Consider the following 14,192-nt stretch of genomic DNA (forward strand, 5'->3'; position numbering starts at 1 on the left):
GACCTCGGTTGTTGGCAAGATTCTAGAATCCATTGTTAAGGATGAGATTTCTAAATTCTTGGAAGTGCAGGGTCGGATTAGGACAAGTCAGCATGGATTTAGTAAGGGGAGGTCGTGCCTGACAAACCTGTTATAGTTCTTTGAAGAGATAACAAATAGGTTAGACCAAGGAGAGCCAATGGATGTTATCTATCTTGACTTCCAAAAGGCCTTTGATAAGGTGCCTCACGGGAGACTGCTGAGTAAAGTAAGGGCCCATGGATTTCGAGGCAAGGTACTAATATGGATTGACGATTGGCTGTCAGGCAGAAGGCAGAGAGTTGGGATAAAAGGTTATTTTTCGGAATGGCAACCGGTGACGAGTGGTGTCCCGCAGGTTTCAGTGTTGGGACCACAGCTGTTCTCTTTATATATTAACGATCTAGATAACGGGACTGAGGGCATTATGGCTAAGTTTGCCGATGATACGAAGAAAGGTGGAGGGGCAGGTAGTATGGAGGAGGTGGGGAGGCTTCAGAAAGATTTAGACAGTTTAGGAGAGTGGTCCAAGATGGCTGATGAAATTCAACGTGGGCAAGTGCGAGGTCTTGCACTTTGGAAAAAAGAATAGAGGCGTGGACTATTTTCTAAACGGTGACAAAATTCATAATGCTGAAGTGCAAAGGGCCTTGGGAGTCCTAGTCCAGGATTCTCTAAAGGTAAACTTGCAGGTTGAGTCCGTAATTAAGAAAGCAAATGCAATGTTGTCATTCATCTCAAGAGGCTTGGAATATAAAAGCAGTGATGTACTTCTGAAGCTTTATAAAGCATTAGTTAGGCCCCATTTAGAATACTGTGAGCAATTTTGGCCCCCACACCTCAGGAAGGATATACTGGCACTGGAGCGGGTCCAGCGGAGATTCACACGGATGATCCCAGGAATGATAGGCCTAATATACGATGAACGTCTGAGGATCCTGGGATTATATTCATTGGAGTTTAGGAGGTTGAGGGGAGATCTAATAGAAACTTACAAGATAATGAATGGCTTAGATAGGGTGGATGTAGGGAAGTTGTTTCCATTAGCAGGGGAGACTAGGACCCGGGGGCACAGCCTTAGAATAAAAGGGAGTCACTTTAGAACAGAGATGAGGAGAAATTTCTTCAGCCAGAGAGTGGTGGGTATGTGGAATTCATTGCCACAGAGGGCGGTAGAGGTCGGGACGTTGAGTGTCTTTAAGACAGAAGTTGATAAATTCTTGATTTCTCGAGGAATTAAGGGCTATGGAGAGAGAGCGGGTAAATGGAGTTGAAATCAGCCATGATTGAATGGTGGAGTGGACTCGATGGGCCGAATGGCCTTACTTCCACTCCTATGTCTTATGGTCTTATGGTTTATAGAGGGGAGCTTTTCCAGCCTGAGGGAGCTGGAGGAGAAATTTGAATTGACGAGAGGGAATGAGTTTAGGTACCTGCAGGCGCGGGACTTCCTATGCAGGCAGGTCTCAACCTTACCGCTCCTACCACCAAGAGGGATACGGGACAGGGTAGTTTCCAGAATGTGGGTGGGAGAAGGGAGGGTTCTGACATTTACAAGGAACTCATGGGGTCAAAGGAAACACAGACCGAGGAGCTGAGACACAAGTGGGAAGAGGGGTTGGGAGGAGAGATAGAGGATGGTCTCTGGGCGGACGTGTTGAGTAGAGTCAACGCCTCCACAACATGTGCCAGGCTCAGCCTGATACAGTTTAAGGTTGTTTACCGTACCCACTTGACAGTGGCCTGGATGAGCAGGTTCTTTGGGGTGGAAGATAGGTGCACAAGGTGTACGGGAGGACCAGCGAACCATGTTCATATGTTCTGGGCATGCCCGAAGCTTAGGGGATTCTGGGCAGAGGTTTGCGGATGTCATGTCCAAGGTGTTAAAAACAAGAGTGGCACCTGTCATAATATACATCCATGCACATCATGAGGTAAGAACAGGCAGTGACAGACACCCAGGTTAGCCAATCAACATACAGGACAGAACACAACCAATCATCAGACAGAACACCAGAGGGGGTCTTCCAACTATAAAACACACGCGGCATCAGCACTCCGCCTCTTTCCACTGGTGACAAGTGTAGTGACAGTCAGGGTGTACATACTAGTCAGCACCTTCTACACGTGGATTAGAGCTAGCCTGGTTCAGTTAGTTAGAGTTAGTATACTTAGAGTAGTAGAGAGTCAACCCACAGACAGCTGTGTGCATTGTTACAGAAGTTCAATAAGTCGTATTGAACCAACGCCTACGTTTGGTGTCTGCGTTACCGTTCATCTGCATCTCGTTGCAGTCCGTGTTACCCCAGGGTGGATAACACGACAGCACCAAGTCCAGAGGTGGCGATTTTCAGGGTGTCGGAAGACCCGGGAATCCAGGAGGAGAAAGAGGCAGACGTTATCCTGGTAGCCCGGAGACGGATATTATTAGCTTGGAGGGACTCAAAGCACCCAAAGTCGGAGACCTGGCATCTGACATGGCTAGCTTTCTCTGTTTGGAGAAAATCAAGTTCGCCTTGAGAGGGTCAATGTTAGGGTTCACCCGGAGGTGGGAACCGTTCATCGACTTGTTGGGGAAAATTAACTGTCAGCAGAAAGGGGGGGGGGGGTTCAGGGTAGTTCAGAGGAGGGAGTTAGTAAAGGTGGGATCTGTGCGGGAGGGAGACGGCTTTTACATTATGTTTATATTAGTATGTACATTGTTTCTTCTGTTACTGTTATAAAACCATAAATACCTCAATAAAACGTTTATTAAAGTAAATGCATTCTATACTCGCTTTGAGCAGGAAACGAACAAACCGTTGTCAACTGCCCCAGTAACCTCGGACACAAGCATACCGACCGTCACAGCTTCCGAAGTCAGATCAGTCTACTTCAAAGTGAACCCTTGGAAAACAACAGGTCCTGACGGAGTCGCTGGTTACACACACACCTACCGTCCCGCACAAACACCCACCCACACACACCTACCGTCCCGCACAAACACCCACCCACACACACCTACCGTCCCGCACAAACACCAACCCATACACAGGTGCCGTCCCGCACAAACACCCACCCACACACACCTACCGTCCCGCACAAACACCCACCCACACACACCTACCGTCCCGCACAAACACCCACCCACACACACCTACCGTCCCGCACAAACACCCACCCACACACACCTCCCGTCCCGCACAAACACCCACCCACACACACCTACCGTCCCGCACAAACACCCACCCACACACACCTACCGTCCCGGACAAACACCCACACACACACACCTCCTGTCCCAGACAAACACCCACCCACACACACCTACTGACCCGCACAAACACCCACCCACACACAACTACTGACCCGCACAAACACCCACCCACATACACCTACCGACCCGCACAAACACCCACCCACACACACCTACCATCCCGCACAAACACCCACCCACACACAGCTACTGACCCGCACAAACACCCACCCACACACACCTACCGTCCCGCACAAACACCCACACACACACACCTACCGTCATGCACAAACATCCACACACACACACCTACTGACCCGCACAAACACCCACACACACACACCTACCGTCCCGCACAAACACCCACCCACACACACCGACCGTCCTGCACAAACACCCACCACGCATACCTACTGACCCGCACAAGCACCAACCCACGCACACCTACCGTCCCCCACAAACACCCACCCACACACACCTACCGTCCCCCACAAACACCCACCCACACACACCTACCGTCCCCCACAAACACCCACCCACACACACCTACCGTCCCCCACAAACACCCACCCACACACACCTACCGTCCCCCACAAACACCCACCCACACACACCTACCGTCCCCCACAAACACCCACCCACACACACCTTCCATCCCCCACAAACACCCACCCACACACACCTACCGTCCCCCACAAACACCCACCCACACACACCTACCATCCCCCACAAACACCCACCCACACACACCAACCGTCCCCCACAAACACCCACCCACACACACCTACCGTCCCGCACAAACACACACCCACACACACCTACCGTCCCGCACAAACACCCACCCACACACACCTACCGTCCCCAACAAACACCCACCCACACACACCTACCGTCCCGCACAAACATCCACACACACACACCTACCGTCCCGCACAAACACCCACCACGCACACCTACTGACCCGCACAAACACCCACCCACACACACCTACTGACCCGCACAAACACCCACACACACACCTACTGTCCCGCACAGCATCCACACACACACACCTACCGTCCCGCACAAACATCCACACACACACACCTACTGACCCGCACAAACACCCACCCACACACACCTACCGTCCCGCACAAACATCCACACACACACACCTACTGACCCGCACAAACACCCACCCACACACACCTACTGTCCCGCACAAACATCCACACACACACACCTACCGTCCCGCACAAACACCCACCCACACACACCTACCGTCCCGCACAAACACCCACCCACACACACCTACCGTCCCGCACAAACACCCACCCACACACAGCTACTGACCCGCACAAACACCCACCCACACACACCTACCGTCCCGCACAAACACCCACCCACCCACACCTACCGTCCCGCACAAACACCCACACACACACACCTACCATCCCGCACAAACACCAACCCACACACACCTACCGTCCCGCACAAACACCCACCCACACACACCTACCGTCCCGCACAACACCCACCCACACACACCGACTGTCCCAGACAAACACCCACCCACACACACCTACCGTCCCCCACAAACACCCACCCACACACACCTACTGACCCGCACAAACACCCACCCACACACACCTACCGTCCCGCACAAACACCCACCCACACACACCTACCGTCCCGCACAAACACCCACCCACACACTCCTACCGTCCCGCACAAACACCCACCCACACACACCTACCGTCCCGCACAAACACCCACACACACCTACTGTCCCAGACAAACACCCACACACACACAACTACCGTCCCGCACAAACACCCACCCACACACACCTACTGACCCGCACAAACACCCACCCACATACACCTACCGACCCGCACAAACACCCACCCACACACACCTACCATCCCGCACAAACACCCACCCACACACAGCTACTGACCCGCACAAACACCCACCCACACACACCTACCGTCCCGCACAAACCCCCACACACACACACCTACCGTCCCGCACAAACACCCACACACACACACCTTTTGACCCGCAGAAACACCCACCCACACACACACACCTACTGTCCCAGACAAACACCCACACACACACACCTACCGTCCCGCACAAACACCCACACACACCTACCGACCCGCACAACCTCACACCCACACACACCTACCGTCCCGCACAAACACCCACCCACACACACCTACTAACCCGCACAAACACCCACCCACACACACCTACCGTCCTGCACAAACACTCACCACACACACCTACCGTCCCGCTCAAACACCCACCCACACACACCTACCGTCCCGCACAAACACCCACCCACACACACCTACCGTCCCGCACAAACACCCACCCACACACACCTACCGTCCCGCACAAACACCCACCCACACACACCTACCGTCCCGCACAACACCCACCCACACACACCTACCGTCCCGCACAAACACCCACCCACACACACCTACCGTCCCGCACAACACCCACCCACACACACCTACTGTCCCAGACAAACACCCACCCACACACACCTACTGACCCGCACAATCACCCACCCACACACACCTACCGTCCCGCACAAACACCCACCCACACACACCTACCGTCCCGCACAAACACCCACACACACACACCTACTGTCCCAGACAAACACCCACACACACACACCTACCGTCCCGCACAAACACCCACCCACACACACCTACTGACCCGCAAAAACACCCACCCACACACACCTACTGACCCGCACAAACACCCACCCACATACACCTACCGACCCGCACAAACACCCACCCACACACACCTACCATCCCGCACAAACACCCACCCACACACAGCTACTGACCCGCACAAACACCCACCCACACACACCTACCGTCCCGCACAAACACCCACCCACACACACCTACCGTCCCGCACAAACACCCACACACACACACCTTTTGACCCGCAGAAACACCCACCCACACACACACACCTACTGTCCCAGACAAACACCCACACACACCTACCGTCCCGCACAAACACCCACCCACACACACCTACCGTCCCGCACAAACACCCACCCACACACACCTATCGTCCCGCACAAACACCCACCCACACACACCTACCGTCCCGCTCAAACACCCACCCACACACACCTACCGTCCCGCTCAAACACCCACCCACACACACCTACTAACCCGCACAAACACCAACCCACACACACCTACCGTCCCGCACAAACACTCACCACACACACCTACCGTCCCGCACAAACACCCACCCATACACAGCTACTGACCCGCACAAACACCCACCCACACACACCTACCAACCCGCACAAACACCCACCCACACACACCTCCCGTCCCGCACAAACACCCACACATGCACTCCTACCGTCCCGCACAAACACCCACACACACACACCTACCGTCCCGCACAAACACCCACCCACACACACCTACCGTCCCGCACAACCACCCACCCACACACACCTACCGTCCCGCACAAACACCCACCCACACACACCTACTGTCTCAGACAAACACCCACACACACACCTACCATCCCGCACAAACACCCACACACACCTACCGTCCCGCACAAACACACACCCACACACACCTACCGTCCCGCACAAACACCCACCCACACACACCTACTGTCCCAGACAAACACCCACACACACACCTACCGTCCCGCACAAACACCCACACACACACACCGACCGTCCCGCACAAACACCCACCCACACACACCTACCGTCCCGCACAAACACCCACACACACACACCGACCGTCCCGCACAAACACCCACCACGCACACCTACTGACCTGCACAAACACCCACCCACACACACCTACCGTCCCGCACAAACACCCACACACACACACCTACCGTCCCGCACAAACACCCACCCACACACACGACCGTCCCGCACAAACACCCACCACGCACACCTACTGACCCGCACAAGCATCCACCCACGCACACCTACCTTCCCGCACAAATACCCACACACACACACCTACCGTCCCGCACAAACACCCACACACACACACCTACCGTCCCGCACAAACACCCACACACACACACCTACCGTCCCGCACAAACACCCACCCACACACACGACCGTCCCGCACAAACACCCACCACGCACACCTACTGACCCGCACAAGCATCCACCCACGCACACCTACCTTCCCGCACAAACACCCACCCACACACACCTACCGTCCCGCACAAACACCCACCCACACTCACCTACTGGCCAGCACACACACACTCACCTACAGGCCAGCACACACACACACACACCTACAGGCCAGCACACACACACACCTACAGGCCAGCACACACACACACACACCTACAGGCCAGCACACACACACACCTACTGGCCAGCACACACACACACACACACACACCTACAGGCCAACACACACACACACACACCTACAGGCCAGCACACACACACACCTACTGGCCAGCACACACCCACCCACACTCACCTACAGGCCAGCACACACACACTCACCTACAGGCCAGCACACACACACACCTACAGGCCAGCACACACACACCCCTACAGGCCAGCACACACCCACACCTACTGGCCAGCACACACACACCCACACACACCTACAGGCCAGCACACACACACACACACACCTACAGGCCAGCACACACACACACCTACTGGCCAGCACACACCCACCCACACTCACCTACAGGCCAGCACACACACACTCACCTACAGGCCAGCACACACACACACACACATACAGGCCAGCACACACACACACACCTACAGGCCAGCACACACACACACCTACTGGCCAGCACACACATACACACACACCTACAGGCCAACACACACACACACCTACAGGCCAGCACACACACACACCTACTGGCCAGCACACACACACACACACACACCTACAGGTCAGCACACACACATCTACAGGCCAGCACACACACACACCTACAGGCCAGCACACACACACACCTACAGGCCAGCACACACACCTACTGGCCAGCACACACCCACCCACACTCACCTACAGGCCAGCACACATACACACGCACCTACAGGCCAGCACACACACACACACACACCTACAGGCCAGCGCACACACACACACACACACCTACAGGCCAGCACACACACACACACCAACAGGACAGCCCCTATGCTCACACACACCTACAGGCCAGCACACACACACACCTACTGGCCAGCACACACACACCCACACTCACCTACAGGCCAGCACACACACACACACACCTACAGGCCAGCACACACACACACACACCTACTGGCCAGCACACACCCACCCACACTCACCTACAGGCCAGCACACACACACTCACCTACAGGCCAGCACACACACACACGCACACACATACAGGCCAGCACACACACACACACACACACACCTACAGGCCAGCACACACACACACCTACTGGCCAGCACACACACACACCTACAGGCCAACACACACACACACACCTACAGGCCAGCACACACACACACCTACTGGCCAGCACACACACACACACACACACACCTACAGGCCAGCACACACACACACACATCTACAGGCCAGCACACACACACACCTACAGCCCAGCACACACACACACCTACAGGCCAGCACACACACACACATACAGGCCAGCACACACACCTACTGGCCAGCACACACCCACCCACACACACCTACAGGCCAGCACACACACACACACACACACACACCTACAGGCCAGCACACACACACACACGCCTACAGGCCAGCACACACACACACACCGACAGGACAGCCCCTATGCTCACACACACCTACAGGCCAGCACACACACACACCTACTGGCCAGCACACACCCACCCACACTCACCCACAGGCCAGCACACACACACTCACCTACAGGCCAGCACACACACACACACACATACAGGCCAGCACACACACACACACACCTACAGGCCAGCACACACACACCTACTGGCCAGCACACACACACACACACACCTACAGGCCAACACACACACACACACACACCTACAGGCCAGCAAACACACACACCTACTGGCCAGCACACACACCTACAGGCCAGCACACACACACACACACACACACATACAGGCCAGCACACACACACACACACCTACAGGCCAGCACACACACACACCTACAGGCCAGCACACACACACACCTACAGGCCAGCACACACACTTACTGGCCAGCACACACCCACCCACACTCACCTACAGGCCAGCACACACACACACACACCTACAGGCCAGCACACACACACACACACACCTACAGGCCAGCACACACACACACACACCTACAGGCCAGCACACACACACACCTACAGGCCAGCACACACACACACCTACAGGCCAGCACACACACCTACACGCCAGCACACACCCACACACACACCTACACGCCAGCACACACACACACCGACAGGACAGCCCATATGCTCACATAGCCACAAACCAGCCTACATACCCACACAAGCCCTCTTTGATTCTGAATTGTTTCTGAGATCACTTACTGACTGGAACCTTTGCGAGCGTACAGACTGAACCATATGTCATACAGCTGCTGTTTGAATTCCTCCTCGTTCACTTTAGCCCTGCCCATCTCCACTAAGTACCTGTGAGCAATCTGACAAGAAACAGGAAGAAAAGTTAGGAGCTCGAATGGGCCGAGAGATCCAATTCTTTCTGGTATATTGACCCACCATCACACCATTTACTTCAATCCCACTCACATACATCCCCCATGTGTATCAATGCCAGCCTCAAAAGGTGATGGTACCTGCAGCACTGGCGTCTCCATGACAGCGTCCAGAAAGGTGTGGATCTCCCGCTCCTCCTCAGGGGTAATGATCTCTGGCTGCCTCGTGTCAGATTCATAATTATCCAATAGCGAGATGAAGGCTGGAAGAAATCACACATCTGTCTGATTTAATCTGTGCTTTGTGTCAACTGGAGTGGGTCTGGGTGAATGTTCCACTCAGAGACCGGACGTTCAGTATGAAAAGGGTACTGATATCAGTTGTGGGGAGGGGGGGGAGGGGGCTGGATAGAGGGAGAGGGGGAGTGTGCGGGTGTGGTAGTCACCACTGATGTATATATTAGGTGCTTTGTGGTAAGGCCCCTGTACTACAGGTACGGGGGTAGTTCCCTGCCTGCTGGCTCCGCCCAGTAGGCGGAGTATAAATATGTGTGCTCCTCGTACAGCAGCCATTTTGCCAGCTGCTGTAGGAGGCCACACATCTTAGTGTAATAAAGCCTCGATTGCATTCAACTCTCGTCGCTGTGTAATCGATCGTGCATCAGCGGGCAATACAGGGTAAGTCAGCAATTTAATTTAAAGAGTGACAGAGGTTCGCACACATTGAGGGCCGAATGTTACAGCCCCGTTGCGACATTCCGAAGTCCATTGACTCCGGCAGCACTGGAAGATTGTGCAGAGAGTCAGGTTCAGGGCTGCCACTGGAGTGGAGTGTTGGTTAAAGGGCTGATTCCAGTAAATAAAAAGTATTTTCACAAGAACCCTGCAGCAAACTAAGCCAGTTTGATGAGGGTAAGCCAGTAAGTGTCAAAGGCTGGCGTGGGAATTGGATGCTCTGTACTCAGCGTAGTGTAAGGGTCTTGTATATACAAGGTTAATGTGGAACTCAGTACAGTACCGCCCACACACTGATATGAGAGGAGACATGACCCAGACCCAGGGGTTAGTGTTCTGTTGAGCAGAGATTGGGAAGCAAAGAGATAGGTCCTAGCCTGTACCCTTTACTGTACACGTGTAAATAGTTCTACTTGTTAATAAAGACTTACAGTTAACCAACTGAAGACCATGAAGACTTCTTTAAGAGACACATTTCTGTAACCAATATCCTCCCAACATGGTGGCAGCAAGAGATCAAAATCCCTCAACTTCACTAAAATGCTGAAGCAATCTGAAGACTAAGAAAAACTTCAACATAGCTTTTGTGCCTGAAAGGATCTCCCAAAAGAAGCAGAAGGGGTGGAGGAACAATCTCCAAAAAAAGCTCCAGAGAAAAGGCAGAGATTTTTAGTGCAGCAGAAAATTCCATTGAATCTCCCTTGCAAGTGGAGCTTCAGAGTCTCAAAGGGTGAGCTAAATCGTTTAAAGTTCCAGGCTGCAGCTATTCCTGGGAACCCTTTTCCTAATTCAGTGTCAGAAGCACATTGCTGAAACCCAATTCCCCAGTCGTAACTCCACCACGTTGCCTCTGAATTCATAAGATAAGAAAAATAATTAATTATTTAAGCCTCTCGGGAATGTTGTGATGGGTCCAGCTCAGAAAACAAGAAGCATAACTTTAAATCCAAATGTTACTCATCATAGCAAACTGAAGGATGAAAAAGGTTGGCACACAGCCGACCCAGGCTGCCGCTGCCAAGAGCCTTCTTCAAGAAGCGTACCATGACCATTTTGGCAGAGCCTGCCAAAACTAGCAAGCATGGGAAATCCCTTTGTCTCAAAATAACGCGCTTAGTCGAGTTGTTCCCACATGCCAGCCATAGTCAGTCAGCTCCTTCCCAGATCTGCTGTTAATTGACCGTGTTGCCAAAAGCACGTGAAATCCTGCCATCCCCACATGAGGGTTCATCACCCAGAAATGATACCACCATTGGGATTGTAATCCAAACTGGGAAATCCAATCCTGCGTCTCTAACTCTCTCTCTCACAGGAGTGAATTGTTGTGTGAGATTGTGCTGCTAATTCTGTCATGCTTGGGATATGGGGTTTGATGGGGTGGGGCTCGTACTGTACCTGAAAAAGTTTTTTTTTTGAAAAATTCTTCATTCACAAAAAGGAACAATGGGAGCCCTGCTCCGTCAGTGACATCTGCGTTTGTTAATATTTGTCCAGCCCGATCCTGTGGGTAACAATAATAAAGAGAATATCATCAAAATTATGACACAGCAGAAGGCCAATCATCCCATTGTGTTCGTGCTAGTTGTTTGACCGGAGCTGTCCATTCTAATCCTGTTTCCCCGCTCGGTCTGAATATCGCTGATATTCATCCTGTTCAATCCTTCTCCAATCCCTAAAAGTTCCAGTCTCTCTTTCTGTAGCCCCTTGTGGTAAAGCAGCCCCGTTTTATTAATGCTGTGTGTGAGCAGGGATTTTCTCATTATCCACTTCATTATTCCAGTGATGGAGGAGGGAGCGGTTGGGTCAAGGGAGGAGGGAGAGGGTCGGAAGGGGGAGGAGGTTGAGGTTGGGATGGGTATGAGGGAGAGGGAGGGGTGGGGAATTTTCAGGAAAGGAAGAATAAAAGAAGTTTGGAGAGGAACTGATCACTGTACTATTGAGAAAATGGAGTTAGACGGAAAGATAAATGAGTTCAGAAAAAGAAGAGAGAAGTGCTTAGATTCAAGCTCATCAAAGAGAAACACTAACTGGCATTTCCATTGATGTTAGCAAACAGGTCTAGTAAACAGCACTGACATTATCAGTTGCCCCAACACTGGCACCTACATCAACACCATAACTGGCATCTACAGGGACCTACCACTGGATGTGAGAACATTATAAGAGCAAGAGTAGGCCGTTCGATCCTTCAAGCCTGCTTCCTCAATCAATTTGATCATGGCTTGTCTGCTGCCTTGATTTAATCTTCCACATTATCTCCATATTCCTCTATCCCCCTAGTATCCAAACATCTATCTAGTGCCCACACCTGCAACGGCACACGGGTCAAACTGACTGGATCTGGGCTGAAGGTTTGTGAATCCAAGACAACTTGCACCAGAGAGAGTTTGGAAAACAGAATGTGCTGAAGAACCCAGGCAGGAAGCTCTCCGTGTGCACATGTAGACTCAGGAACCTCTCCGTGTGTACATGTAGAATCAGGAACCTCTCCATGTGTACATGGAGAATCAGGAACCTCTCCGTATGCACATGGAGAATCAGGAACCTGTGTGTGTACATGGAGACTCAGGAACGTCTCCGTGTGTACATGTAGAATCAGGAACCTCTCCATGTGTACATGGAGAATCAGGAACCTCTCCGTGTGCACATGGAGAATCAGGAACCTGTGTGTGTACATGGAGACTCAGGAACCTCTCCGTGTGTACATGTAGAATCAGGAACCTCTCCATGTGTACATGGAGAATCAGGAACCTCTGTGTGTACATGGAGACTCAGGAACCTCTCCATGTGTACATGGAGAATCAGGAACCTCTCCATGTGTACATGGAGAATCAGGAACCTCTGTGTGTACATGGAGAATTAGGAACCTCTCCATGTGTACATGGTGTCATGTGAGAGTACCTTTAAGAAATGGGTGTTTAAGAAATGTACCTTTAAGAAATGGAGCTGCTCATGTTACTGCAGTGATGTCAGAGTGTGGGTGGAGCTGAGCTCCACTTCTGCTTTTTAGCTTCAGTTTTGAGAAAAAGCTTGGGTGGTGTCTGTGTTTCTCAGTGAGCTGCATCTGGAGTTAAAACAAAGGGCTGTCTCTGCCATCCAAAGACTATCTCTGGATCATTTGGTGAATTCAGAAGAATTATAAATGTTTTCAGTAGTGACTGTAAACTCTGATGTGCTTATGTTTAAACGTTTGTTAAGTCTTTTGGGTGAAAAGGTACAGCATACAGGTTAATTAATGTTGTATTCTTAGGGGGGCGTATTTGATTTACTGGTTGCTAAGATGTTCACTGTATGTTTCAAAACGGTTAACTTGAGTTCATAGAATAAACATTGTTTTGCTTTAGAAAAAGAACTTTTCCATTTCTGCTGTACCACACCTGTAGAGTGGGCCGTGAGCTCCCCATACCGCAATCTATTAAAAGTTGTGGGTCAGGTGAACTCCATGATACACTTTGGGGTTCTCTAAACCCTGGCTCATAACAATGGAGAATCAGGAAAATCTCCA

The 14,192-nt window shown here is 52.3% G+C and overlaps 1 protein-coding gene across 1 annotated transcript in view; it reads right to left on the reverse strand.

The window, feature by feature from the left end:
- endou2 (endonuclease, polyU-specific 2) overlaps window positions 1-14,192 on the reverse strand; it is a 73,882-nt gene that overhangs the window by 42,004 nt on the left and 17,686 nt on the right. Inside the window, exons 3-5 of the mRNA XM_072470870.1 lie at window positions 12,083-12,188; window positions 10,094-10,215; window positions 9,828-9,940 (exon numbers count right to left, since the gene is read on the reverse strand). Coding sequence (XP_072326971.1) covers window positions 9,828-9,940; window positions 10,094-10,215; window positions 12,083-12,188 — 341 coding nt within the window. The remainder of the gene's footprint in view (window positions 1-9,827; window positions 9,941-10,093; window positions 10,216-12,082; window positions 12,189-14,192) is intronic.

Source organism: Scyliorhinus torazame, chromosome 13 (genome assembly GCF_047496885.1).
Source record: "Scyliorhinus torazame isolate Kashiwa2021f chromosome 13, sScyTor2.1, whole genome shotgun sequence".
Classification (NCBI taxonomy): domain Eukaryota; kingdom Metazoa; phylum Chordata; class Chondrichthyes; order Carcharhiniformes; family Scyliorhinidae; genus Scyliorhinus; species Scyliorhinus torazame.